At 39.6% G+C, this 24,835-nt stretch overlaps 1 protein-coding gene and 3 non-coding genes across 4 annotated transcripts; all 4 read left to right on the forward strand.

The window, feature by feature from the left end:
- The first annotated feature begins 6,728 nt into the window (after positions 1-6,728).
- On the forward strand, positions 6,729-10,333 carry RPS12 (ribosomal protein S12). The gene is made up of 6 exons (XM_024552184.4): positions 6,729-6,880; positions 7,016-7,066; positions 7,237-7,353; positions 9,178-9,280; positions 9,725-9,826; positions 10,244-10,333. The coding sequence occupies exons 2-6, from the start codon at positions 7,053-7,055 to the stop codon at positions 10,304-10,306; spliced, it is 399 nt and encodes a 132-aa protein (XP_024407952.2). The 5' UTR covers positions 6,729-6,880; positions 7,016-7,052; the 3' UTR covers positions 10,307-10,333.
- On the forward strand, positions 7,579-7,652 carry LOC112297476 (small nucleolar RNA SNORD101). Its single transcript, XR_002974046.1, has one exon. It is a non-coding gene; the product is annotated as a small nucleolar RNA SNORD101 (small nucleolar RNA).
- LOC112297435 (small nucleolar RNA SNORD100) lies at positions 9,568-9,644 on the forward strand. The gene has a single exon (XR_002974018.1). It is a non-coding gene; the product is annotated as a small nucleolar RNA SNORD100 (small nucleolar RNA).
- Positions 9,981-10,109, forward strand: LOC112297431 (small nucleolar RNA SNORA33). The gene has a single exon (XR_002974015.1). It is a non-coding gene; the product is annotated as a small nucleolar RNA SNORA33 (small nucleolar RNA).
- Positions 10,334-24,835: the final 14,502 nt, after the last annotated feature.

A 24,835-nucleotide genomic window follows, 5' to 3' on the forward strand; every position in this document is an offset into this window, starting at 1 on the left:
CAGTGGGGATTATAATGCCTGTCTTGTAGGCCGGCTGTGGGCTCTGCTGGTAAGTAAGGTGTGTGGAGTGCTCGGCATTTGAATGTGATGGCTGTTCCCTTACACTCACCCTCAACTTTCTGACACAGAAACAGAGGTATCACTTTATCTTCACTTTATTTGCTGTTTGGAAAAGGTTAAAGTTTGTGAATTGAGAAATTCTTGATTTGGGGCCAAGTTAAAACAAAAGACTATTGAGTTACCACCATTGTGATTTGAAAGACAAATGAGCCCCATTCTGGCTTCTGCCCTCAAATAGCATACCTCCTTCTAGGAGATAAAACTGACACCAATTAATAATTTATTCTAATGCACTGAGTTCTATAACATATTGGAAGAACTGTTTAAATGAGTCCAGGCCGGCTTCCATAGCCAGTGGTGCTGCCTTGGGTCTTGAGTATTATGTAAAAATTCCTGGGTAGGTCAAGAGAGCCTTGACAGCCATTCTACACAGAAGCATTAGCTGTAGCAAAGGGTCCTTACTTAAAGCGACCTTCCAGAATTGTTATGATTTAACCGTGTACACTTCTCCAGTCTCATTTTATTCTATCTTCTCTCTCCAATCTATCATCAAACCGTACAGGAAAATTACCTTGAATTACTTCTTTGTTGTTTACATTCCCTCTTTTGTTCTCTCATTCTGGACGATTTTTCATACACATACAGGGTCTCCTAGACTGGTCCTCTTATTTATTACTCTTTCTCTTTTCTACTATTTTACTCTGTCTTTTTGCTCCATCTTATAGCAAGTTTCCCCAACTTCACCTCTCAAACTTTTAGCAGAATTTTTCATTTCTGCTGTCATTTATTTCCCTCTGTCTGCATTCCCATTCCCCTTCCTATCAGCAATCTTTCTTGCATTTTTACTACAGACTGACCTTTTTGTTTATATATATTTTCATGAAATTCATATTCTTGTGTCCATCTATTTTCAATTTACACAAAGGGTATTGTGGCATATATATTCAAATTCCTATCTTTCTCCCCACTTCTAACCTTAACCTTCCTTCCTCCCTCCAGATGATGAGGGTTACAGTTGAAAACATTATTGTATTAGTTTTCCATAGCTGCTGTAACAACTTAACACAAACTTGGTAGCTTAAAACAACACAGTCCTATGGGCCAGAAGTTCAATATTCATTTCACTGAGCCAAAATCCAAAATGATGTCCTCATCTCAAGATCTCTAACTGAATCACATTTGCATGGATCCTTTTCCGAAATAAGGTAACATTTTCAAGTTTCTGAGGTTGGGGAAGTGGACATATCTTTGGGAGCTATTATCATCCTGCCACAATAACCTATTCACATTATTCTTTGTTCATCTAGACATATATACACATGTTGAACACTGCTTTTTACAAACTAAAATGGAGTAATACAGTGTATCCAAATGCCACTTCCTCAGAGAAGTTCATTCTTTCCTCTATATCCAAAATACAGCCTTAATCACCCTTTGTCCCATCATCCTTCTTTACTTTTCTTCCTAGTATTTGTATCAGTCATGGTTCCCTATTAAAAAAGAAACAACTTTTGCTAATTTAAGCAGAAAAGGAATTTATCATAGGTTATCATGTAGCACACAGAATCATCAGGAGGACTATGCACAGCACTGAGCAGCTACGTGCCTAAAATCACACTGCAGAAGTGGTCCAGTACACACACCTGTGCACCACCGCTGGACGCACATCTGCAGCGTATGATGGCAATGGAGTTAAGCACAAGACATAGTAGAACCTTGTCCCCACTCTGCTGGAACGTTGCCGCCCTCATCTTAGACTCATGAAATAAGAAGTTTTCCCTCCTCTTGCTTTTTTTTTTTTTTTTTTTTTGGTGAGTTTGTATAAGATTGGTATTGTTTTTTCCCTTAAAGTTCTAGTAGAATTCACCAGTGAAACTCTCTTTCTTCTAGTTTCTTTTCACTTACTTTGCTCTTATTTTTCAAGTTTTGGAAGCTTATTATCATTGATTTTAGCCCTTTCCACTTTTCTAATACTAACATTTAAACCTTTAAATTTTTCTCTAAACACTGCTTTATGATATCCCACAATTATTATTTGGTTTGAAATACTTTCTAATTTGCCTTTTTTTTTTTCTTCTTTTACCTATAAGAGGCATGTTGTTAATTTCCAATGATTTGGGGACTTTCCAGATATATTTATATTACTGATTTCTAATTTAATCCTATCATGGAAGATTTCTATTCTGGAAGATTTTAATATTTTAAAAATTTTTTGAAACTTGTTTTATGCCCTAACAAATGTCTTTGTGAACAGTCCCACATGTTCTTGAAAATAATTATGTTCTATAATTGTTGGATATAGTATTCTCTAAAAAACAGTTAGGTCAAAGTGGTAGTTTGGTTTATATCTTCTGGGACCTTACTTATTTTGTCTCATTGTTATAGCAATTGCTGAGAGAAGGATGTTCCAATATCCAACTACGATTTGTTTATTAGATCATTTAATTGTGTGTATGTCTGTGTGGGTATGATTGTTATGTCTCCGCAATAAATTTACTCATTTGTTACTGTGAAACACCTCTATCACTAATAATACTCTTGAAGTATACTTTACCTGATATTAACATTGTCACTGCAGCCTGTATGTTTATTGGTTGCATGGTATGTATCTTTTCCAATCCTTTTAATTTTAATTTATTTGCTGTGAATATATCTGAGTTGTTATTTAGTGGCTGCTTGGGAATTACAATACACATTCCTAACTTTCTGATCTACATAGAGTTAATATTGTAGGACTTCATGGAAAACATAAGAACCTCATAACTGTATGGGTCCACTTATCCAGTACTTTCTCCCAATCATTGATGCTTTAGTTTTTACATGCAGTATATCTACAAGTGATACGAAGTCCATAATGAAATGTTATGATTTTTGCTTTAAACAATCATGTTTTTTAAGTAAATAAAAGTATTTTAAGTTTACTTACACATATATCATTTCCAGGGTTCACTCTTTCCAGAAGATCTGTTTTATATTTGATATCACTTTCTTCAATATTAATAACTTTCTGTAGGATTTCTTCAAGTGTACATCTTCTGGCAATGAATTGTTAGTTTTTGTATATTTCTGAGTGTATTTATTTTGTCTTTATTCTTGAGCAATCTTTTTATGGGATATAGAAATATGGGTAGGGAGTTGTTATCTTTCAGCCCTTTCAAGATATGGTTCTTTGGCCCCTATCATATCTCAAGAGAAATCAGTATAATTTTGAATTACTGTTCTCCTATATGCTATGCACTGCCTGCTTTCATAATTTTCTCTTTATCTTTGGCTTTCAGTACTTCACGTATGATAGGCCTTGGTATGTGTGTGTTTGTATTTATACTTCTTGGGGTTCACTTAGGTTCTTGAGTCTGTAAATTTATGTGTTTCATTAAATTTTAGAAGCTTTTGGATATTATTTCATTAAATATTTTTTTTCTATCTCATTTTTTCTGGCATTCCAATTGCAATTATGTTAGAACTATGTATTTAATGACATATACATTAGGGCTTTTAATTTTGTACCAGATTATTGCAGTTTTATTCATTTTTTCAATTGATTTTTTTCTCTCTGTTCTTTGAGTTGGATAATTTCAGGTTTACCTAGCTTGAATGTACTGTCTTTTTTTGTTGTCTCCAACCTACTGCTAGCCTTTTCAGTGATTGTTTCTCATATTTTCTGTTTTATTTCTCAAATTTCCATTTGGTCTTCTTTTATAGTTTCTATTTTTCCTATTCATTCACTGAGAATTTTTTTAACATTCTTGAGCAACGCTGCAGACACCTTAATCACAGACTACTTGCCTTCAGAACTGTGAGACAATTTACTTTGTCATGTAAGCCACCTAGTTTGTGGTATTTGTCCCGGCAGTCCCAACAAACTAATACAACATCTGTACTTAGATGACACAGAAACCCAAATTGCAACTGCTTCCTCTTTTTCTGCCTAACACTGCAATATCCCCTTTCTCCACCTATGCAACTTTTTTTTTTTTTTTTTAGCACAATGAGGTAGAACCAATTGTACTATTGACAAATATAAGATGTGAAGAGTTTTTCTTAAATTCTCAGTGGTCTCTCTCCCACATTTGGGCAATCATCCAATGGCTCATGGGTTAGAAGCATGAGCTTTGAAGGCCACTGGATTCACATACCAGCTTTATATACCGGCTGTGAGACTTTGGGCAACTCTCTAAGCCTTGGTTTGTTTATCCGTTAGAGGGGGCTAATCCCACCACTGCCACATAGGGTCTCAGTGATGCTCAAGGAAAAGAATATATGACAATAAATTAGCACATTAACTAGTGCACAGAAAGTGCTAAACAAAATGATCTACTATTATTTATTGTTCCTAAAACAAACTTAAAAATTTATTTTTATATGTATTTCAGATGCACTTTGTGCTGGTATTAGGCTGACTGTAGCCATTAGCTTCTATTTAGTAGCCTTTCACCTTTGGCTACATCTGAAACTGGCAAGGGGGAACCTTAAAGAAATGAACTAGGAGAATCCATACTAAAGGAGGCTGGAACCACCACTGTGCCCCTTAACTTCACTTCTGGGATTAGAACCCATTATACAACTAGGATTTTTTTTGTTTTAAATCCTCACCTGAGGACATGCTTATTGATTCTAGAGAGAGGGGAAGGGAGGGAGAGAAACAGGGAGAAAAATATTGCTGCGACAGGGACGGAACCCGCAAGGTAGGTAGGTATGTGTCCTAACCAGAAATTCAACCCATGACCTTTTGGCTTACAGGACTGTGCTCCAACCAACTGAGCCGCACTGGCCAGGGCCTAACTGGGATTTTTTTTTTTTTTTTTTTTTTTTTAAGTGTAGCTCCAGTTCTAAGAGGGGTGGGGAGGTTTACAATTGATAGAAAAGGTATTTATAATGTGAAATATCAAGGCATAGGCCCAGGATACTTGTGTTTACAGAACCGATTATGAGCTGCTAGAAGACAAACTAACCACAGTGTAAGCTCGAAGATAGTAATTTTTCCCTATGTAAATGTGTTGTTTGGAAATGATTACTTTTCCCCATTTATATTTCTTGAGTCTTTACCAAGTCCCCTGGCTCCTTCCTAATATTTTTAAGGGGTGGAGGGGGGAGAAGTGTATTGTATGCTTTGCATAGTAATTTGTATCAACTTTAGATAATGGGAAACTTGTTGACATGCTGTTCACCACATTCTCTTTCAAAAATACCATTGTCTTAAGATAACTTCCAAAAAGGCAAGGAGCTATTAGTGCTTTTGCCGTTTGTCTTTGCTGCACTTGCAATGCCCCGCCTCTTCCTCTCTCATCTTCCTGTTGGAATACCTTCAGATTTTTGTTTTTATTCATTTATGTTGGCCCACTTCAAGTGCTGCCACAGGTGTAAAGTCTTTCTCTTGCCTTCCCACATCATTCTCTCTCCAAACTCTGGGCTACTTTGTGCCTCCCTGTGGCCTGTAGATATTCTACTAATACTTTACTGAAATCTTAACCTCATCACAAGCATGAAAGGGCTAGGAATAAATCTCATTTTTATAAACGCTGCAGCTTTAAAAAAATTAACCATTGAACAACTAATTAAGTGGACACCTTTTTAAGATGAGTTATGAATGGCAAACAGATTCAACACTTTTCAAAATGAAAATTTGAAAGCGTTTAAAAAGCTAAAAATGAACTATGACAACTTATCAAAATTCCAGTATATCTGTTACCCATTTTTGTTTCCTTCAGGGAACTCAGCCTGACATTTACTGTTCGCTGTAGACTATAACCATGTGGGCACCTATCAAACGCCTAACGATCGCTGTCTGGCTCAGAGACTCGTCAGGCGAGGACGTTAAAACAAAAGGATAAAACTTTAACGGGAAGACTGTACTGACTAAATTTGCCTATATTTAATATATTTTCGTTGAAAATGTGGGTGGCGGAATGGCCCATCTTTGCAAAATTCAAAAAGTTGCTTCCAGGCAAAGTCAGAATTTGGGGTTGTTGGACTCACTCCTAACCACCTGTCCTGGATGGCGAAATTAATGCCGGATTTCTCAAAGACTACGTTTTCTTTTCCATAGTAACAGACCCTATCCTTGTGTCAGATACTGTGTTTTACATAGACCTACCGAATCCCTATTTGCGCGCGATAACGGGTTAAAGGAATAATTTAGCGTTAAAAAAAGAAAAAGAACTTCAGCTAGGACCAAGAAGATTGAGAAACAGAACAACCACGTGGCTGAAGCACTTTACTAACCGTCGTCGGAAAAGTCGAGTTTGCAATGTGCTTAGAAGTCGTGGAAACATGTGGTCTTTCATGAACACGCATACACACGGATGACGATCACCCACAGAATCACACACTCACGGACATCCAGAGTGACTTAAAAGCGAAGAGTGTGCCACTCAGGAAGGCACAGTTACTGGGGTCCGCAGGAACCACAGTATTACGTCTTTAGGGTTAAAACTGGCGTTCTAACGCAGCAAAGATTTCAGACACCTTACAAGACTAAGCCCAGGAGCGCGCTTGGCCTGGCCCTTCTTGCGCTCCGTAGAATGGCTCTCGGGGCCTCTGGAGGCCACGCCCCTGGCGGGGAAGGACGGCGTGAGGCTGACCGTGTTAATGCCTGTTTCACGTCGCAGTGATAGAGCAGAGTTAAGAGTAGCAATATCATTGTCAGACAGCCCCAATCCGGGACAGAAATCTCGAGGCCCGGCACCACCAGAGACACCTCTTTCAAGGAAAGGAGTGCACATGCGCATGGGGGTCCTGGGAAACCCTTAAATACCGTCATGCGGACGCTTACAGTCTCTTTCCCTGCCGCCGCGGAGCTGCGCGGAGGCGGAGGCTTGGGGTGAGAGCAGCGAGGCGAGGGTGGTCATTATGGCGCGATTCGGTGTCCTTTTTTTGTGCTGGGTTTGGCCCTGAGTACCAGGCCGTGAACAATCCTGTAGTCAACAGGGCCCTTTGTTTTCTTTCTGTATTACAGCGCGTTCAAGATTCGCCTCCACCCATAACCCACCGCCATGGCCGAGGAAGGGTGAGCCCAGGGTTGGGAACGTGGTGCGGAAAGGCTCAGGTCGCGGGCCGGCAGCGCGGGCTTTGGGTCAGCCGTGGCACTTTAAGCTTACCAAACCTGTGATTGTTGAGTCCAAGTAGCCAGATGGGGTGTGGGAAGTTTACTAACCGTTTTGATGTATTGCATTTTAGCATTGCTGCTGGAGGTGTAATGGACGTAAATACAGCTTTACAAGAGGTGCTGAAGACCGCCCTCATTCACGATGGCCTAGCGCGCGGAATTCGCGAAGCCGCCAAAGCCTTAGACAAGTACGTGTTTCGATCTCAGTACTATGGGTTGGAACCGGAACAAAACCGCAGCCAAGGGAAGAAATCGTGAAGGTCACGGTGTTAGTACAAAAGTTGCGAATGGCATCCGTCCTACAGGAAACCTGGGAAAAGGTATCAGATCTCAGATTTACGTAGCCCACTTGAAATTTGTGGGTTTCTGTTTCGAATGGGGATGAACACTTGATTCATAAATTAAAACTACAGTTTTGAATGATGACTTAAATTGTCGGATACCCCTTCACTCCCTTCATGAGTGAAACATGATAAGTCTGACAAATCTGTAGGTTGTGGGGCTAATTTCACATTATCTACAGGACAAATAGAAACACTCATTTAGTAGTTTCTAAATCAAGCCATCAAGTTAACTTGATGGAATTTCAGTTCGTTTCAGAAGCCTCTGGACTTTGAGATAAATACGTGAAATTTATAAATCATTTTAGATGCTGGGCTGGCTGGTTATATTGGAAACTGCACTTGTTAACTAAGGAGAATTTAAAGGGCACTTGAAGATAGTTGCACTTAAACCGGTTTAACCCAGTGAAACGCTTGCTGGAAGCACTTTCTCAGGTTTGGGGTGAGTCCCCTGCGCTGTGCGTCAGCAGTGCTGCAGGATGTCGGTGTCGGGGCCAGAACGGACGACCCTAGTCCAGTAGTTCGTTTCACACCAATGATGGTCTTAGTGTAAGACGGGCTTGCAAAGGAGTGTGTTTTATTTAAATGTTTTTAAAATTTATTTTTATTGGCTTGGGGTGATATCGAGTTATGAAGTTTTATGGGTTTCAGGTGTACAGTTCTGTAACACGTTTGTATGTTGAATTGTGTCTTCACCACCCAAGTCAGATCTCCCTCTGTCACCATTTATCCCCCAAACTTTTCATGTGGTAGTGGTCATATTGTGTGTCTGAGGTTTTTTGTTTTTTCCTAATCTCTACCTTTTCACCTCACCACCAGAAGACAGTTGACGGTCTGTTTCTACTTTGTTTTATTATTTAGGTTTTACGTATAAGTGAAATGATACGATAATTTATCTTTCTCTGGCTTATTTCACTTAACATAATACACTCCAGGTCCATCCATGTTGCAAAGGGTAAGATAAGATTTCTTTTTTAATTGTGAGGTAGTACACTATTATATGAATAAGCCACAGCTGTTTTTTTTAAAAATTTATCCACAAATCTGATGGGGCACTTGGGCTGCTTCCAAATCTTCGTTATTGTAACTAATGCTGCAGTGAACATAGGGGTGCATAAATACTTTTGAATGAGTGTTTTGGGGTTTCTTTGGACAACTTCCCAGAAGTGGTATTGTAGGGTCATAAGGCAGGTCCATTTTCTGATTTTTCGAGGTATCTCCATACAGCTTTCCACAGTGGCAGCACCAAACTGCATTCCCACCAACAGTGCACTAACATTCCCTTTTCTCTGCATTCTCACCAGCACTTGCTGATTATGGATGATAGCCATTCTGATAGGTGTGGGGTGATACCACTTTGTGGTTTTATTTGCATCTGTTGATTGGGTATATTGAGCATCCTTTTGCATGTCTATTGGCCATCTGTAGGCTGCAAACTGGTAAATTCCCTTGCATAAACTTGGTAGTTTTTTAAGAGTTAATGAACACTTGGTGTTTCTGTAGATGAATATGTGTGACCTGAACAGGTTCATCCAACTGAAGCAGATTTCGCCAGTGGGTGTGCTCCTTGTGTTCTGCCAGCATTGCCAGTGCAAAGCCAACTCCCTTGTAAAGTGTGGGTGTGAACATCGACCTGCACTGTAGCTCTTGCTGTGGGGTTTTGTATTTCAGGCGCCAAGCCCACCTCTGTGTGCTCGCATCCAACTGCGATGAGCCCATGTATGTCAAGTTGGTGGAGGCCCTTTGTGCTGAACACCAAATCAACCTAATCAAGGTATGTCATGCATCGGATTTGATTGATCTGAGCTGTTAAGAGATAACTTTAGCTTAATAAAAATTGGGCCAATGTGTCAGGAGTAATGGTGTCTATAGAGATTTTTGTCACACCAGAGCAAAAGTGTCGTTTTCTTTCTTTCCGGAAGTATGAAAAACATCACATAGACTTGATGTTGGCTATACCATAGGTGGTTATAGAAGCAACTATTTTATGCCTGCAGTATTAAATGTTAATTGTGGCATTGATACGGAACAGAACAAAATTCTGTAGGTTGTTGCCTTGGTGCTGTGCATGATGACAACTGGCTCCCTCTACCGAACGGCTGTGAGGAAACCGCCATGTCACCCTATCTGACTGCAGTGCCTTTAGGGTTTGGTTTACTGTCAGTACAATAGCATGAACGACGACTAATACGGTGATATTTTAAATTCCCCCCAATAGGTGGACGACAATAAGAAACTGGGGGAATGGGTAGGCCTCTGTAAGATCGACAGAGAGGGGAAGCCCCGGAAAGTGGTTGGTTGCAGTTGCGTGGTGGTTAAGGTGAGTACAATATTTATCTCTGGGTTGAAGGTTGTGCTGGATAATGGTATATTGAATTTAAATGTTAAGTCAAGACCTTCCTTTAAGGAAAAATGTGATTTTTGACATTTTAAAAGGTTTCTGCATTTTACAAAAGGAAAATAAGCCATAATTCAAGCCAGTCAGTAAGTCTGCCTACCTGAATGTGTGTCCGCAGAATTTCGAGAGAGCTGGCGATAGTAAAGCCGTGTTACGAGCCTTAAAGACTTGGGAGTCATTAAGGTCCCTGAAAATGGCTACATGAAATTTTAGTAATGAAACCAGTTTCATAAGACGAGCTAATTTTAAAGCTTCACTATAACTAGTGCTGATGACTTGGTGGAATTTCTACGTTAGTTAAAAAAAAAACAAAACCATGTTGTTTGTTTGTTTTTTTAGGACTATGGCAAAGAGTCTCAGGCAAAGGATGTCATTGAGGAGTACTTCAAGTGCAAGAAATGAACAAATAAACTTGACTTTTGTTTCTCATCTCTGGTGTTTGTGTGTGTGGCGATGGGTAGAATAAGGTCTGTGTTAGTAAAGGGCGAAAGATAATCAGAATCGTTGCCAAGTAACTGGAGGCATGCGCTTTGTTCCCTCCTGTGTTTCCAAGTGAGAGCCTACTCTGCCGACCGGTAGCCAACCCCTGCGTTGGTAGTTGAAAGGAGTAGTTCAAGCAAAGACAGTAGTGTGTTGGTGACAGCGAGGGTCTCCTGGGGTGGACATTTACATTTATCAAGACGGATTTGGCCATCGCAGAGCCTGGAGAAATGGTGTGAAGCAGGATTGGATTCAGGCTGTGGGACACCGGAAATACGGTGCCCAGGAGTGCCTGTGGACAGGCATGTTAGGAAAGGTCAGGGTATCCATTGTCTTTATTGGCCTGAATGTTAAACACAAAAGCTAAATACGCCTCCATTCAATGTACTCTAGTCCCTAAGACTTTTGGCAGGGAGAAGTGATAGTGGCCTGTGTATTTCAAGATCAAATTGGGTGTATTGGTATGAGTATAAACATCAAACCAGGTAAGACTGGTAAAAGTCCAAGAATTGGAAGTTCTCTACGCTAGTTGACCCAACTTGCTAGACAGGGCACAACTGAAGCTGAACCAGAGCCATGTTTGGTTTTGAATGCTTAAAACTTAAAATCTATGAGGGTCCCCTCCCCCGCCCTTCCCACTTTAGGAAAATACAGGTTTAATCCCTTTAACAAAATCTGCCTTTGAACACAGCAGCCTCTTAATACCACACAGAGCTGGTTGTCCTCAGCATGGTACCCACTGGTGGAATGAGTGGCCTCAAAAGTGAGCTCTAGCGCTAACATTTGCAAAGTGTGGGGAGGTCCCTTGGTTGTAATTTCGGATTATCTGCTGCCATTAAATGTCAGCCGCAGCCTTTTGGCTTTACTAAGGAAAAGGATAAATTCCAGTTTCTTTATCCACTCTGTCATTGTGTGAGCTGTTGCAGTAGCAAAAGAACCACATGTACTAAAACAGTTCACCTTTATGGGGAGTTCTGTAATTCAGGCTCTTAGGAGAAAGCTGTTTTTGTTGGTACTCTCTGCATTTCCATTCTACTTCCTGCTTCCTTTTTGAGATGAGGGCTAAGGACTGAGCAGTAAGACCTTTCAAATGGCTCCACCACTAGCACCACTGGCACGGCAGAAGGAATTGTTCATCCTTGGCCCTGCATCCTCCCTAAGTGCCTTGTCTGCAAAGTAGTCCCATCCTCATTCAATCTGGCTTTTGTCTCGCTAAAATAGGGTCAAATACAATAGCCTTTTAATCAGCATTTCAAGTCAGTCCCCTCTATCCCTTTACCTCAAGGCATCACCCTAGATTCCTGTGATGTATGAGGTCCTTTGTTTCGGTTTTGATCAGCAGTAGGCTGAGCAACATGGCTGGCTACATGTGAACATCTTTTACTGGGCAAGAGGGTTTAATGAAACCAGTTGCCCTGTGCACTTAAAACCTCCTTGAGGGCATCCTGCATTCTCCAAATGAGATAAAACAGCCAAACAATGGTTTTCTTACTCCTATGGAAAATGAGATGTGTTCCAAGCCAAATATCCCTCTTTATTTTTGCCTGTTCCTGTTTTTTTTTTTTTAAAGATTTTAATTGTATATGTATTTTTGGTAAGCCAGTTTAAATGCCTTTTAAAAGTGAGCAAGGGTATCCATAGAAAAATTACACAAGGGCTGTACTGGTGGTGTCAGGAGTTGTCCTTGTTGCTCAGTTGGAGCATCGTCCCAGTGCACCAAGGTTGCAGGTTTGATCCCTGGTCAAGGCACACACAAGAATCAACCAATGAGTGCTAGAATGGATGGGACAAAAGTCAATGTTTCTCCTCTCTAAACATAAATATTTTTAAAGTTCATCTTGAACCGGATTGTTGAGACAGTTGAACCCCTGTGTTCAGAGGTTATAAACTAAGAGTGTAGAGACATCTATTAGTCTTACTGCAGACTAAAATAGCCTTTAAAATGGAGCTTGATTCTCACCCTTCCCCTCCTTCTAAATGAATGTACGTAGAGTTGGACTCAAGGAATATATTGAGCAGAAGCAAACTTGCAATGCCCCTGGAGACTTGGAAGGGGAGGATATTTACCCAAGGAGGGAAATTAGGAAAGATCATAGCTTTCACTACTCATGGGATGAGGATGGGGCAAGCTGATGGCTGGGAGGGGTAGGGCATTATCTTCCCGCCCAAGATCCTCAGCTCAAAACCAGAAGACCAGAACTTTCCAGTATTAAGTTCCTGCAAGAGCAGTGGAAGCATCATGGCTGGGTAAGGAAGTGCCCGAGAGGCTAGTAGGCTCTGCTTTTCTTCCATGGAGACCAAGTGCTGGTGGCAAGTCATCGAGGTCAAAGTTGAAGTTAGTCTTACGGAGGGTGATCAGCTATATAGGATTTGGGATATGTAAATCGGGCATACCTCAGACGCCGGGTTTGGTTTAAGACCACCACAATAAAGCAAATCACGAGAATGTTTGGGTTTCCCAGTGCATATAAAAGTTGTGTTGACACTATGTTGCAGCCCATTAAATAAATGTGCAGTAAGTGCCATTGTCTTAAGAAAACAATGTACATAATTAAAAAATACTTTAGCCCTGACTGGAGTGGTTCAGTTGGTTAGGCATTGTCCAGCAAAGCAAAAGGTCACCAGTTCAATTACCAGTCAGGGCACGTGCCTGGGTTGTGGGTTTGGTCCCCAGTTGGGATCTGTACAAAAGCAACCATTCTATGTTTCCCCCTTTCTCCCATCCCCTCTCTCTAATAATAAGTAAATCTTAAAAAACAATACTCTCTTGTTTTGGGGGGCTACATGAAAAAGATGAAGGGACTAAGAAGTAAACTGATAGTCACAAAACAGTGTTGGAGATGTAAGGTACAGCGTAGGGAACACAGTCAATGATGTTGTAATAACTGACATACTGGGGGCCCACTTTGTAAAACATGGGATTGTCTAACCACTAAGCTGTACACCTGAAACTTACACAAAATACTGTTGAATGTAAACTGTAATTGAAAAAATGTTGCTAAAAATGCCAACCATCATCTGAGCCCATTGTAGACTTGCCTGTCCTGACACCTTGGAAGGACTGGGACTTGAGCTCCCCAGGCAAGTGTAAATCATGAGTCTTTTTTTTTAAAAAAAGGGTTACACTTCAAATAGCATATGCACACCTAAGTGGAAGCTTCTTTGTTGCAAGTGAGATGTTTTGATCAGCTTTTTATCTACATCCTTAGAGCCTAATCACAGTCCGAGTGGTTAAAGCTGCGTTACCATCTGGCTTCTGCTTGGAAAGGCTTGGAAACCAGGGAGAAGAATGACCCTAAGGATGCTTTACCTACATACGTTAAAGGCACAATTTTCAAAACCCTGACCTTGCTAGCATACAATGTCCTTAAGAGTATTCCTCTACTTTTGCTCCACACTCGCTGACCATCTTCATCACCTTGTTTGCGTTCCTATGGGGTTTCCACAGCAAATTGACTGGAAAGGGAATGTGCCAGGGAAGTGCTTTTATAGGTACACACTCAGTTTCTTTCAAGGTTCTCTGTTCTGTATGGACGAAGGAAGGCCCTGGTGATCATTCTGTGGTCCTGCCAACCCAGGAGGTTCTGTTACCCTTGTATTTTTTTGATAAAAGGATAGAAAAACTATAAAACATCAATTGAGATGGCTTTGGCTAAGAGAACCTATTTATTACCAATTACAGATGAAAGAGTGGCTATAACTGTAAGTATATTTATCACAGAGTTGTTAGTAAAACTTTTGTTGGTTGAAGGAGAATGATTACGTAAAATGTGGTACATTTACATAATGCAATATTATGGTGCCATAAAAATGGACAGTATAGAAGAGTATTTGTTAATATAATCTTTATAAAGCAATATTTATAACTTGCACAATAGGACCGCATTTTATTAAAAAAATAAAGGAATATAAGGGCGTATGCTGGCAGAGAATAGAATGGAAGGATACACCTCGGATTTTAATGGTTGTTTCTGGAAAGTGGGTATTTTGGTTTTTCTTTTGCTTGTTTTTCTCCCTTAATCAACATGTATTGCTTTTGTCATAACAAAACATTTTAAATTAAATTATGCTATAAAATATTATTGGAGTTAATTTTAATTACTATCAATATAAGACTTTTAAAAAATGTTCTGCGAAAAGTGAATTTACTTGTGTAGTAAAATTAAATTGTAAAAACCAGAGCAGCTTAAAAAGGCAGAATTCAGACCTAGCCAGCAGAGGGCAGTAAGATGCTGGTGCCTGGTGAGGGACCTATTAGTGGAAAACGGAAGCTGAGATAAGAAGCAGGCCATGCGTTTAGGAATAGATTCATCTCTTTAAAAATTGTTTGGCTTTAGTTTACTATTTCAGGTTGCATTTGCTTTATGCCTTGTTATTACAGAATCCACCATCCCTCGCTGGTGAGGTCCCTTCATCTTGTGCTTTGGGAGGTTGTCAACTGAGGTAATGCAGTTACTTTATATGTAACTAGGAACCTGAAACTCTGACATGTTCCTAGAACATGAAACAATGGATTGTATGTTCTTGTTGCTCTCCCCTCCTGCTATTGAAGATTTGTCTGGAGCTACTTGAAGACCAAAAGGTATCAAAGCAGGCCTATTCTGAAAACATGGGCATAATTTGGAGAGGATCAAGGAAACAGATGTGCTTTGGAGATTATAATCTCTGCAGACTAGCTCCATGGAAACACTTACTTGGTTTCATGCTATATCTGTGGTGCCTAGCTGGGAGTGGTAGGCACCAAAATATTTTGTTGGATGAATAGATTCGATCTGCCTATTTATTTACTTATTTATTAGCTATTAGTTAGTTAATCTGGGCTTTCTTCTCAGGCTTAAACTCCCCAGACTCTTTTGACACTTTAATTTCTCACGTTCCTTTTTTTCTGGCAACAAAAGTGAAATTCTCAAGTTGGGCCTGTTTTAGACTAGTATGGTGCCAAGCTGTCTTAACGTCCCTTCACTCCAACGCCACTCTAGGGAGCAGGGCAGAGAAACATATCACAATATGGGGTCCATAGCTCTCACAGTCTGAAAAAATAATTTTAAAAGCCATTTTGAGACCTGGGAGTAGTAAAAAGCACGTGAATTCAGGGAAACTATTTTTACACTGCAATAATTTCTTTTTGAAGCCTATTTATCGAGACACATGCTAACAGCACAGTATTGGAGGAGTGATGTGAATTAAACCTTACACAAATGTAGTATTTGTCTTTTTATTTTTCCTTCTTTCAACTGCCCTCAACTAAAATTTACAAACGAATATAAAAGTCCCGTTTGTACCTGGTTGGCTTGTTAGAGAAAAATACTGAGTAAAAGGCCTGTGATATTTCACAGTGCTGCCACCAGGTTAAAAGGAACAAAATGCACATAAAAACATAAATATGAGATCCATAAGGGAAAAATAAAATATTAATATAAAAATGCTACAAATGTAAAACCCTGTCTTTCAGACTTGATGCTGGGGATACTTGCTGAGTTTCAGGGGTCAGCAGATGTTTTGCTGACTGGATGCATGTTGTGTCTTACTGGGAGGTACTTACCCACACGTGGATCGTAAAGTGATGTAGTTACGCCATTATTTCAGGAGGGAGTACGTGCATGATTTTTAAAAAGAAATTAAGCCCTTTTCTATCCTCAGCCACACCCGCATTTTAAAAGAAAATGACGCAGTTGAAAATTTAATGTTCCAAAGTTTGGTCACCTAAAAAGTCTAGAAATTTTACTCTAAAATAAACATGAAAATGATAATGATGCTAAAGTGCAGATGTGAAATTCAGAGACTTGTGTAGAAACAAAACTATATTAAATCAAAGATCTGAAAAAAGCAATCATGGGCAAGGCATGGGGAGCATCCTTATTGTTACCTTTTCTGTCGCCTAGTGCTGCCACGTGAAGTGAGTCTCACTCAGCATTCGGGTCCCATTGCTGCCTGCCATCTGGAGTGCTCGCTAATAGAATGCAGGACGGATGCAAGTTTAGCGGACATTCTGTTACACTTTGAAACTACCCTGTTGGGGGGCAGTAAAAAGTGAAAAACAAGGGGACGAGCTGCTCTTCAAAGAAACCCGCACGTTGCAGTCGTAGCAGTGGGCAGCAGCGGCAGGACCTCTGATGAAGCAGAAGCCTGCCTGGCCAGTGGTCTCAGTCCCCTCCAGCAGAGTGACAATTTGAAAGTGTTATTTGGGGCACATGGAGATGATATTTTAAAAGTAAGCTGTATTTCGGAGGGGAAGAGGAGAGAGATGAGAGCAAGCAGACAGAAAAAAGGAGAGGGAGGGGAACAGGGAGAGAAGGGTAAGGGGAAGAGGGAAGAAGAAGGAGAGAGATGTGTGTGTTCAGGTTATTATAAGTTAGTACAAAGGATATTTTTATTTGTTTATTCCATATTGATTATTTTCTTAAGCCAAAAAAAAAAAGAGAGAAAATGCCAGCATTCACCTTCGATTTTGGAAGGTCAGCAATCACTTAATACTATAAATCCTTGGTTGAAGATAAGTGTAAATGAGCTGAATATTGACTGACTGGTTCTACTTTTACTGTGTTGGATGGAACTCCGGGAGCTGTTTTCCCTGGTGCTCACGGACGGTCTCAGCGGCAATGGTATTTATTGAACTGAAAGTGTTCATAACCATTGCCAGTCCCCATACTTGTGTGATGAAAATTTTTCTAAGCAGCAAAATAAATTTTATTTTACCTGTGCTGTTTAACTCTATCTTCCTAGTAAGGCATTCAAATTTGGAAATTAATAGCTAGTTTGGAAGACAGATGCCAAAGTCTTATTTAAGGGAAAAATATATTTAACAACACCCATTGCTTTATCCAAACTGGAAAATAACCAAGCAAAAATCCCCCCAAAATATAAATAATATACAAAGTAGAACAAACTCCCCATTTGAGTTGAGTGGAAGAGCATTTGAAATCTTCCTTTTAACACTAATTTCGTGGTTCCTTGATTTCTGCCTTAATCCTGGATAATGAGAGTTAAACCATTGTATAAAGAAATAATAGATGTTTCTTTTATCCTAACATTTTGCTATCTTAAGCAATTTCCGTATTCATGTTTGATTTTAGTCCTTTGAAGAGGGTCTAGAAGGAAGGGGCTCTTATGTAATTCTTAGCTCTCTCTAAGACTATTTAAAGTTTTAAAAAAACGTGTATTTCTATAATGTCTATCACAAGCACCTCCCCAAATTAGCTTATTGCTAAATGATACAAAAATAAGGGAAATTAAAACAAACTATTACAGTGTTCTACATAATGACATAAGTATATTCTTTAATCCTGTCACCTAAAGTAATTATTAATGGCAATTGTGGTCAAACATTTCCAGAGTCAGTACCTTCTGTAATGACTACTGGTTGTACTTTTTCCTAGAAGTAACTACGTGGGCTGACCAAAATGTGATCTTCCTGGTTTCTTCCTATATTTCCAGGGAAGATGCTCTTGTTTGCCTAGAGAGAATTTAGCTGGGATTTAGAGCAAGATTTTCCCATGGCAGACTCCAGCTGCAGTTAGAACCTGAATTTTTCAGATGGAAGGACCTGAGAAACGATTTCATTTGATTCCCACAGAAGACTGAGCCCCACATCCCAGGACATGGTCCAAGAAGCCTTTGCGCGTGTGGGTAAACTGTGATTATAGGATTTTGATGAAGATTAAAGTATTCTGTATTTAATATTTGTGGAAGGAGTACTGGCTGCTGTGGCACAGTGGATTGAGCACCGGCCTGGGAACCACAGGGTCACTGGTTCAATTCCCAATCAGGGAACATGCCTGGGTTGCAGGCCAGGTTCCCATTTGGGGATGTGCGAGAGGTAACCACATATTGATGTCTCCCGGTCTGTCTCCCTGCCTTTCCCTCTCTCTAAAAATAAGTAAATAAAATCTTAAAAAAAAAACCCCAAATATATGTGGAAGGAGTATATTTTGTTGATGTGGGTATATTGGGGAAGGTGCTCTACCAATGATGAGGACCATAAACATACCATGAGTCTCTAAACATGTTTTAGTGCCTGAAAAATAAGCTATAGTGGCAATCTAATTGGCTTCCACAGCATCATGTACAGATGAGGAAGAATGTTTATACAAAATTAAGATGTGCAAGCATAACTCCCCACAGGCCATCATTTGCAACGCTGTGAACTCTGAGCTTGTAAAGTAGTTTCCTGATCGGCACTTATTTCATGTGATCCAGGCCAACCGCAGGGACGCAGAGCGGTACAGTTCCCGGAACTAGGGACCTACAGCACAGACCTTTGCTGGTCCCTCAGCACATGGGAAGCTAACAGGTCCAAGGGTGTCTCTTTAAAAAGGAGGGAAAACAATGGGAGCTATTTGTCCAGAAAGGAATGATTTGAAGGAAACCTGTCTCTAAGTATATAATGAGGGTGTATTTTGCAAAAGACTGCAACTAGCTGCTTTGCCTTGTCATTAAATAAATTAGTCTTAATTTTCAGAAGCAGTTGTAAATAACTTAAAAGGAGGAGTGTTGCCATCTGTAATTGACTGGTAGGGTTGTTGGGCTTTTCTTTGTAAAAATAATCCTGAATTAAGTATTCATTCTTCTGGTATACCGTTGGCAGAATGTTGCTAATGTTTGCAGAGAAAAGCCTGCCTCTTGGGATCTCTTTAAGGCCAATGAGCCCAACACCTGGATTCCCATCCTAGACTAGAATGCAATTTCTGTCCACAAAAATCTGGGGAGATAATTGCAATAGCACATTAATGTTATTGATTTATAGCAATAACAAGAGCAAAGGGAAAGCTATTTTTGAAGATATGGAACTTTTGGGTTTGTGGATTCTGAAATTTAGCGATGAAAAGATACTTTTGAAAAGTTTATTTTTTTGGTCTCTGTACTTCGGCAAAATTCCAAAGGAAGACTAATTTCTGTTTTCGTTAGCTTTTGTCTTTCATGTATGCACTCCTCTGAGAGTGTTTCTACATTTGGAACTGTTGGAGAAAAATCAATTTCTTGAAAACAGGTTAGCTAATAATAAAATTCAATTTTTAAATTTTTGTTAGGTTTAATGTTTTAAAATGTTTTATATTTACATTGTACAAAAGAGATATTGACATTTACCTTACATGAAGACTAAATCCTGAAATATTAGAACTACCAATTTAATTTGTAGATAAGGATTCCACAACTTCTCTAAAATAACTGCTATCTAAAACACTTCAAATTTAAAACAAAATTATTATGGTATTGCCATTTTGAATAACATTGGTTTTAATCTACTAGCTAAAACAATGTATAAAAACCAACCATCTGAGGTTCATCCAGTTCTACTTCTTTGCATTTCTTTTGAGGGTAATTCCATTCCCATCTGTGCAGTGAGCAGGAGATGGCAGCATCACTTCAGCTGTTCCAAGGAAGCCCACACTAATCCCTTCCAAAGAGAGAAGGCTGGGAGCTGGTGGGGAGCAGAGTTATAGCAGCAGGTGCGGCAGTGTGTGTCTATCAAGCAGAATACATAGGAAACAAATGTGAAATAAAACTGTTTAATGCCTCTGAATGCTGCAGATTTTTACGCATATTTTCCAGTGTAATAGCCCCTTCCCTTGTAAAAGTGAAATGGGTCAGATGTTGAGATTTTTATGGGATTTAGAAAGCTGTACATGCCTAACAAAAAACTTGGCTCTACAGCTGGGGGATTTTTAATCTCCATTTTTTTTAATGGAGTAGTAATTTTCTAAGAACACTAGTCACTCATCTTTCTTATTTTGTCTCCAATTTCTAAACAAATTTTAATAATAATGGGTAAGAAACCTGGATCTCAGGTCAATAAAAATACATATAATAGGCACCTGAACTACATCTATTTTTTAAAAAATATGTTAGTGCAGGAAAGAAAAGTTTAGATTGGTAAATGCCTGTTCCTCAAGGTCTCCAGGACTCAGTTTCTTTCTAGTGTCCAATTTGGCACTTCTCCTTGCAGAGGCGACTCCCAAGGGATACCCACAATGTGTAACCTGGGTATGCAGACTCCGGCAGAAGTAACGCCTGCGTGAGTGTGCTTAGTAGGGGAGCAACATGGGTGTGATAATTTATAGTTTTAATTTGAACATTCCACCTAAAATGTCATATAGTGTGCTTGAGTGTGATATTGTTATGTTGCAGAATTACATGCTTGTGATTTTATAGTTAAAGATAATGTAATAAAACAGGGGCGTTATTTGTGCTGGATCCTGTATTTCACTGAAATACTTTTAAAAATATGTATCTGTGAATAAATGTACATATATATTGCATGTGTTAAGAACTTATCCTTTATTAGCTTCCTTCAGGAAATTTAATCAGCTATTGGAAGAGTAGCTGGAGAGTCAAAATTTATTGACTGCAAGAAAAAAAGAGGAGAAAATGGAGGCCTAAATAGGATGCTTTCTTGTTACCTATGTTAGGTCCTTACCCTGGTTAAGAAAGAAAAGATTCAAAGGTTTATTTTAAATTGGAACATTGCATTTCAACTTTTACCTGCATTTTAAAATTCTATGTTCTTTGAAGTCTTGTTTAGGAGATATTTCCCCCAATCCTGCTTTTATAATATGAATTTCTGTTGTTCATTTTCAATAACCTTTGAGCTTTAATTTCTTTATGTCTGCATATAGTCTGCTTTGGGCAATGCATGCTTTCATTTTATGTTTCTTTTTTCCCCAGTTTTGAGAAAGCAACCCTCCCTAATGGCATAAAGTTGACTTGTGTGTGCTAAACAGAACATTTTATTAATATGCTCACTTTTTTTTTCATTGAAATTCTGGGTTAACAAATACATAAATACAGCTTTTATGGTTCACCAGAGACCCACAGGCAAACCTGAAATTTAGTTTACCAGCTGGCCGCGTGCATCACCGGCAGGGTTACCGTATCAGAACAATCACGTGAGTGAGTGTGAGTGTGAATAAATGAAAACCATAGTCGCTTAGTCGGAATGCAGCAGAGGTTTACCCTGGCCCGCATTAGTAGTAGGAAGGGAATATCTGCTCTTAAAGCCCACTTCCCCTTTTGTTTTTAATATGCTGGGTCTCCTCATTAAATAACTGTGAACAGAGACACGGGTGCTAATTTTCATCCCTTTTGACAAACTAATGGCTTTATAATGGGATGTGACAGCAATCTCTAGTGAGTTTGTAGGACCAACCACTGGGCTTCAGATTGGTTAGCAGAGAGTAGAGGTTGTTATGATGCTCATACTAATTTATTTGAAAAGTGATTACTCAGAGGAGAATGCAGTGATATGTATATAAGTAAATATGGAGAGAGAGGTTGTACAGCCCACACGGGCTTTACAGTCGGGGGCACTTGGCATGATTCCTGGCTTTGGCAGTTGCCAATAGTGGTTGTGAGACACTGGAGAAGTCGTTTAGCTTATATAAACCCAAATTGTTTTTCTCCAAAATAAGAATACTAACACTGTTTTATGGTCTTTTAGTGATGATTAAGTGAGATAATATGTGTAAAGTCTTAGCCCAGGGTCCAAGAACATAAATGGTGGTGGTTACTATTATGATGACACAGAATTATCACAGCAGAATTAAATCTATATTAAAATAGTCAGATTACTTTTTCTTTGCAAAGCCCTACACTATATAAGCATAGTTTTAAAATCTGTAAAAAATCTGGGATATCCCCAAAGGATTAGGTTATAACTTTTAATTACATTGTGATTGAGACAACGTATTTATGTAACCTTCTCAGAAAAGTTTTGTAAATAACTTTCATAGTCATGGACTTCATTAGTGTCTCAGTCCTAAAGGTTTCATCGAAGGTAGTCTAAAGATTATTTAGAAAGATTATAGAAAACTGTTCTGCGCAATGGGAGTCTGTTCAGACTCCTGCTCTTGGCTTCAGCTCTCAGCTGTGGCGTCCTTACCTCCATAGGTGTTAAGAGCCTTGGCTGTGGCCATTTAGAGAAGTTACTCTGAACAGCATTTCCCGAACAGGACATCCATTTTTGCATACTGCTTACATACTGGATGTCTAAACAGCATTTTACTTTTTATTTCTATAGAATATTTTTTGTTAGCTAAGAAACAAAAATGAGTTTAAATATTTCTGATATCTAGGACTTTTGCTCAGAAAGCTGTTTGATGTTGGGTCCTTTGTGTACGTTGGCGCGTGTGTGTGTTTTCAATTACAGTTTAGGTCTTTGAGCGATGAGGTCAGATAATCTCGTCCCTTATTCTGCATTCTTTTGCCCCTGCTCTTTCTTACCTCCTCTGGCTCCTCATATCCACAGCCCATATTAGCTTATAGATTGCATACTTAAGAGTTTCTTGAAGGTAGAGAACTTTCTTATATGCTTCCCCCAGTGCCTATTAGGGAGTTTTGTACAAAAGGTGGTTAAAAAAATAAGGACAGGAACATGAGCTACCATCATATATTGTGGATTGGGGATACAAGCACTACCAAATATGGCAAAGCAAAAAAAAGCGGCTCTTAATTCTGGAAAGATGGCCATTGAAAATTATGGCAGGAATCATATATGGTACAGACTGAACACGTGCAGTCTGTCCCCTATTACAATTTAGGCCACACTAAATGAAAAAATTAGATAAAACAAAGTTATTTTATATATTGAGTAGATAACGTGTTACTCCAATAGGCTGAAAAAAAGTTGGGATACATGTAGAAGGAAAATGTACAACGTCAAGGGAAGCTTGCGTGTTTTGAGTATATCTTACAGCTAATATGAATTCCCACCATCGAGACATCTCTGCCAAGCTTTCAGGAGTCAGAGAAAATGGAATGTATCAAGTTTAATTTTATAATTCTTTGTCCTTCTCCCCAGAATTCATCATTCTCACCTAGCAAACCCCTAACTCTGGTTAGTACAACACTTCCCCTGGCCCATTCCTGCACCCATACAGTTGAAAACCATTGCAGAAAAGCGTATAACCAAACCACCTGTTTCATGTTGAATATACAAGGGTGCAGATAGGAGGCCAGAAGTCGTGGTAGCAACTTGGAGATGTTCTTTTCTAATTGTTTCTACTTTCTGTCAGTGAAGTAAGAAAGCAGAGTCATCGGTCAGAAGCAGGATGAGGGACAAGGTGGTGGAGATCTGAGGTGAGAGGAGACAACCAGCAGAGTTACAGAGCCAAAGGGCAAAGCATGGGGTCCCACATCCCCTTCCCGTTGTCCTCATTTCTCAATTTCCACTCATAGCAAAACTCCCCAAAAGAGTTGTTTATACTCCCCATCTTAAATTCTGCCTCCAGTTCATCTTGAAACCGCTCCAGTCAGGTGTTCACACACAAAATTCCTCTAAAACATCTCTTGTCAAGGTCACCGGTGAATTACGTACCTGCTGTTAAATTTAACAATTCATTCTCAATTCTTAACTTTTTCCATTTCTCGGTAGCATTTGACAATCGGTCACTCCCTCCTCTGTGAAATACTCTCTTTACTTGTCTTCTAGCACCCTCTACCCTTATGTGTTTTGGCTGCTTCATTGGCTCCCCCTTCCTGGTGTACATTGCCAATTCTCCATCCTGTCTCTGAATTAAATGTTGGTGAACTCAGGTTTTATTCCCTGGATCTCTTTTGTATCCACACTCCCTTGGAGGTCTCATCCACATGTACGTGGAGGGCTTGCAAATTTATATCTCCACTGCAGACCTTTGCCCTGAACTCCAAGTTCATAGACGCAATTGCTCACTTGACATCTCTATCTGGATGTCTGACATCCAAGACTTTTCTGACCAAACTTTTGATCTTTCCTCAAAAAACTTACTCCAGTCCTAATTCCTCCCTGTTGCATGCAATAAATGACAACTCTATCCTTTCATTGTTTAGGCCCAAAACTTGAGCATCCTCCTTGTCTCCTTTCTTTCTCTTATACTCACATTCAACTCTATTGGCAGATTTTTGTGTTTCTACCTTCAAGATACAGTCAACTTGTGGTGATCTCTTCCTACATTCATTGTTTCCATTTGGGTCTAAGTCACTATTGCCTTTCACTTAGGAAGCTGCAGTTGCCTTCTAACCAGTGTCCTTGTGGTCACCATTGAGTCCCAACAGTCTGTTCTCCCAAATGGCAGCCAACGTGATCCTTTAAAACTTAAATTAAATCATGTGACTGCTCTGCTCAAATTCTCTAGTGGGTTTCCGTCTCACTCCAAGTAAAAACCAGTCCTTCCAATCACAATACAGGGCCCTGTGTGACCGGACTGTGTTTCCTCTGTGATCTTTCTCCTGCTTTCTACCCACATCCATTTCACTGTCATCACACTGGCTTTCTTGCTGTCCTTTGACAATACCAGGCCTACTCCTGCCTCAGGATCTTTGCACTTGCTGTCCTCTCTGCATTGAATGGCCCTCCCCTATGCACCTGCTTATCTTGCTCTTTTGTCTTCCTCAGATTTCTGCTCAGAAGATACATCATCATTATGGAATTCTCTTGATCACCCTAGTTAAAATAGACACCCCTTCTATTTTATTTAAAAG

The sequence above is a fragment of the Desmodus rotundus genome, chromosome 11 (genome assembly GCF_022682495.2).
Source record: "Desmodus rotundus isolate HL8 chromosome 11, HLdesRot8A.1, whole genome shotgun sequence".
In the NCBI taxonomy this organism is placed as follows: domain Eukaryota; kingdom Metazoa; phylum Chordata; class Mammalia; order Chiroptera; family Phyllostomidae; genus Desmodus; species Desmodus rotundus.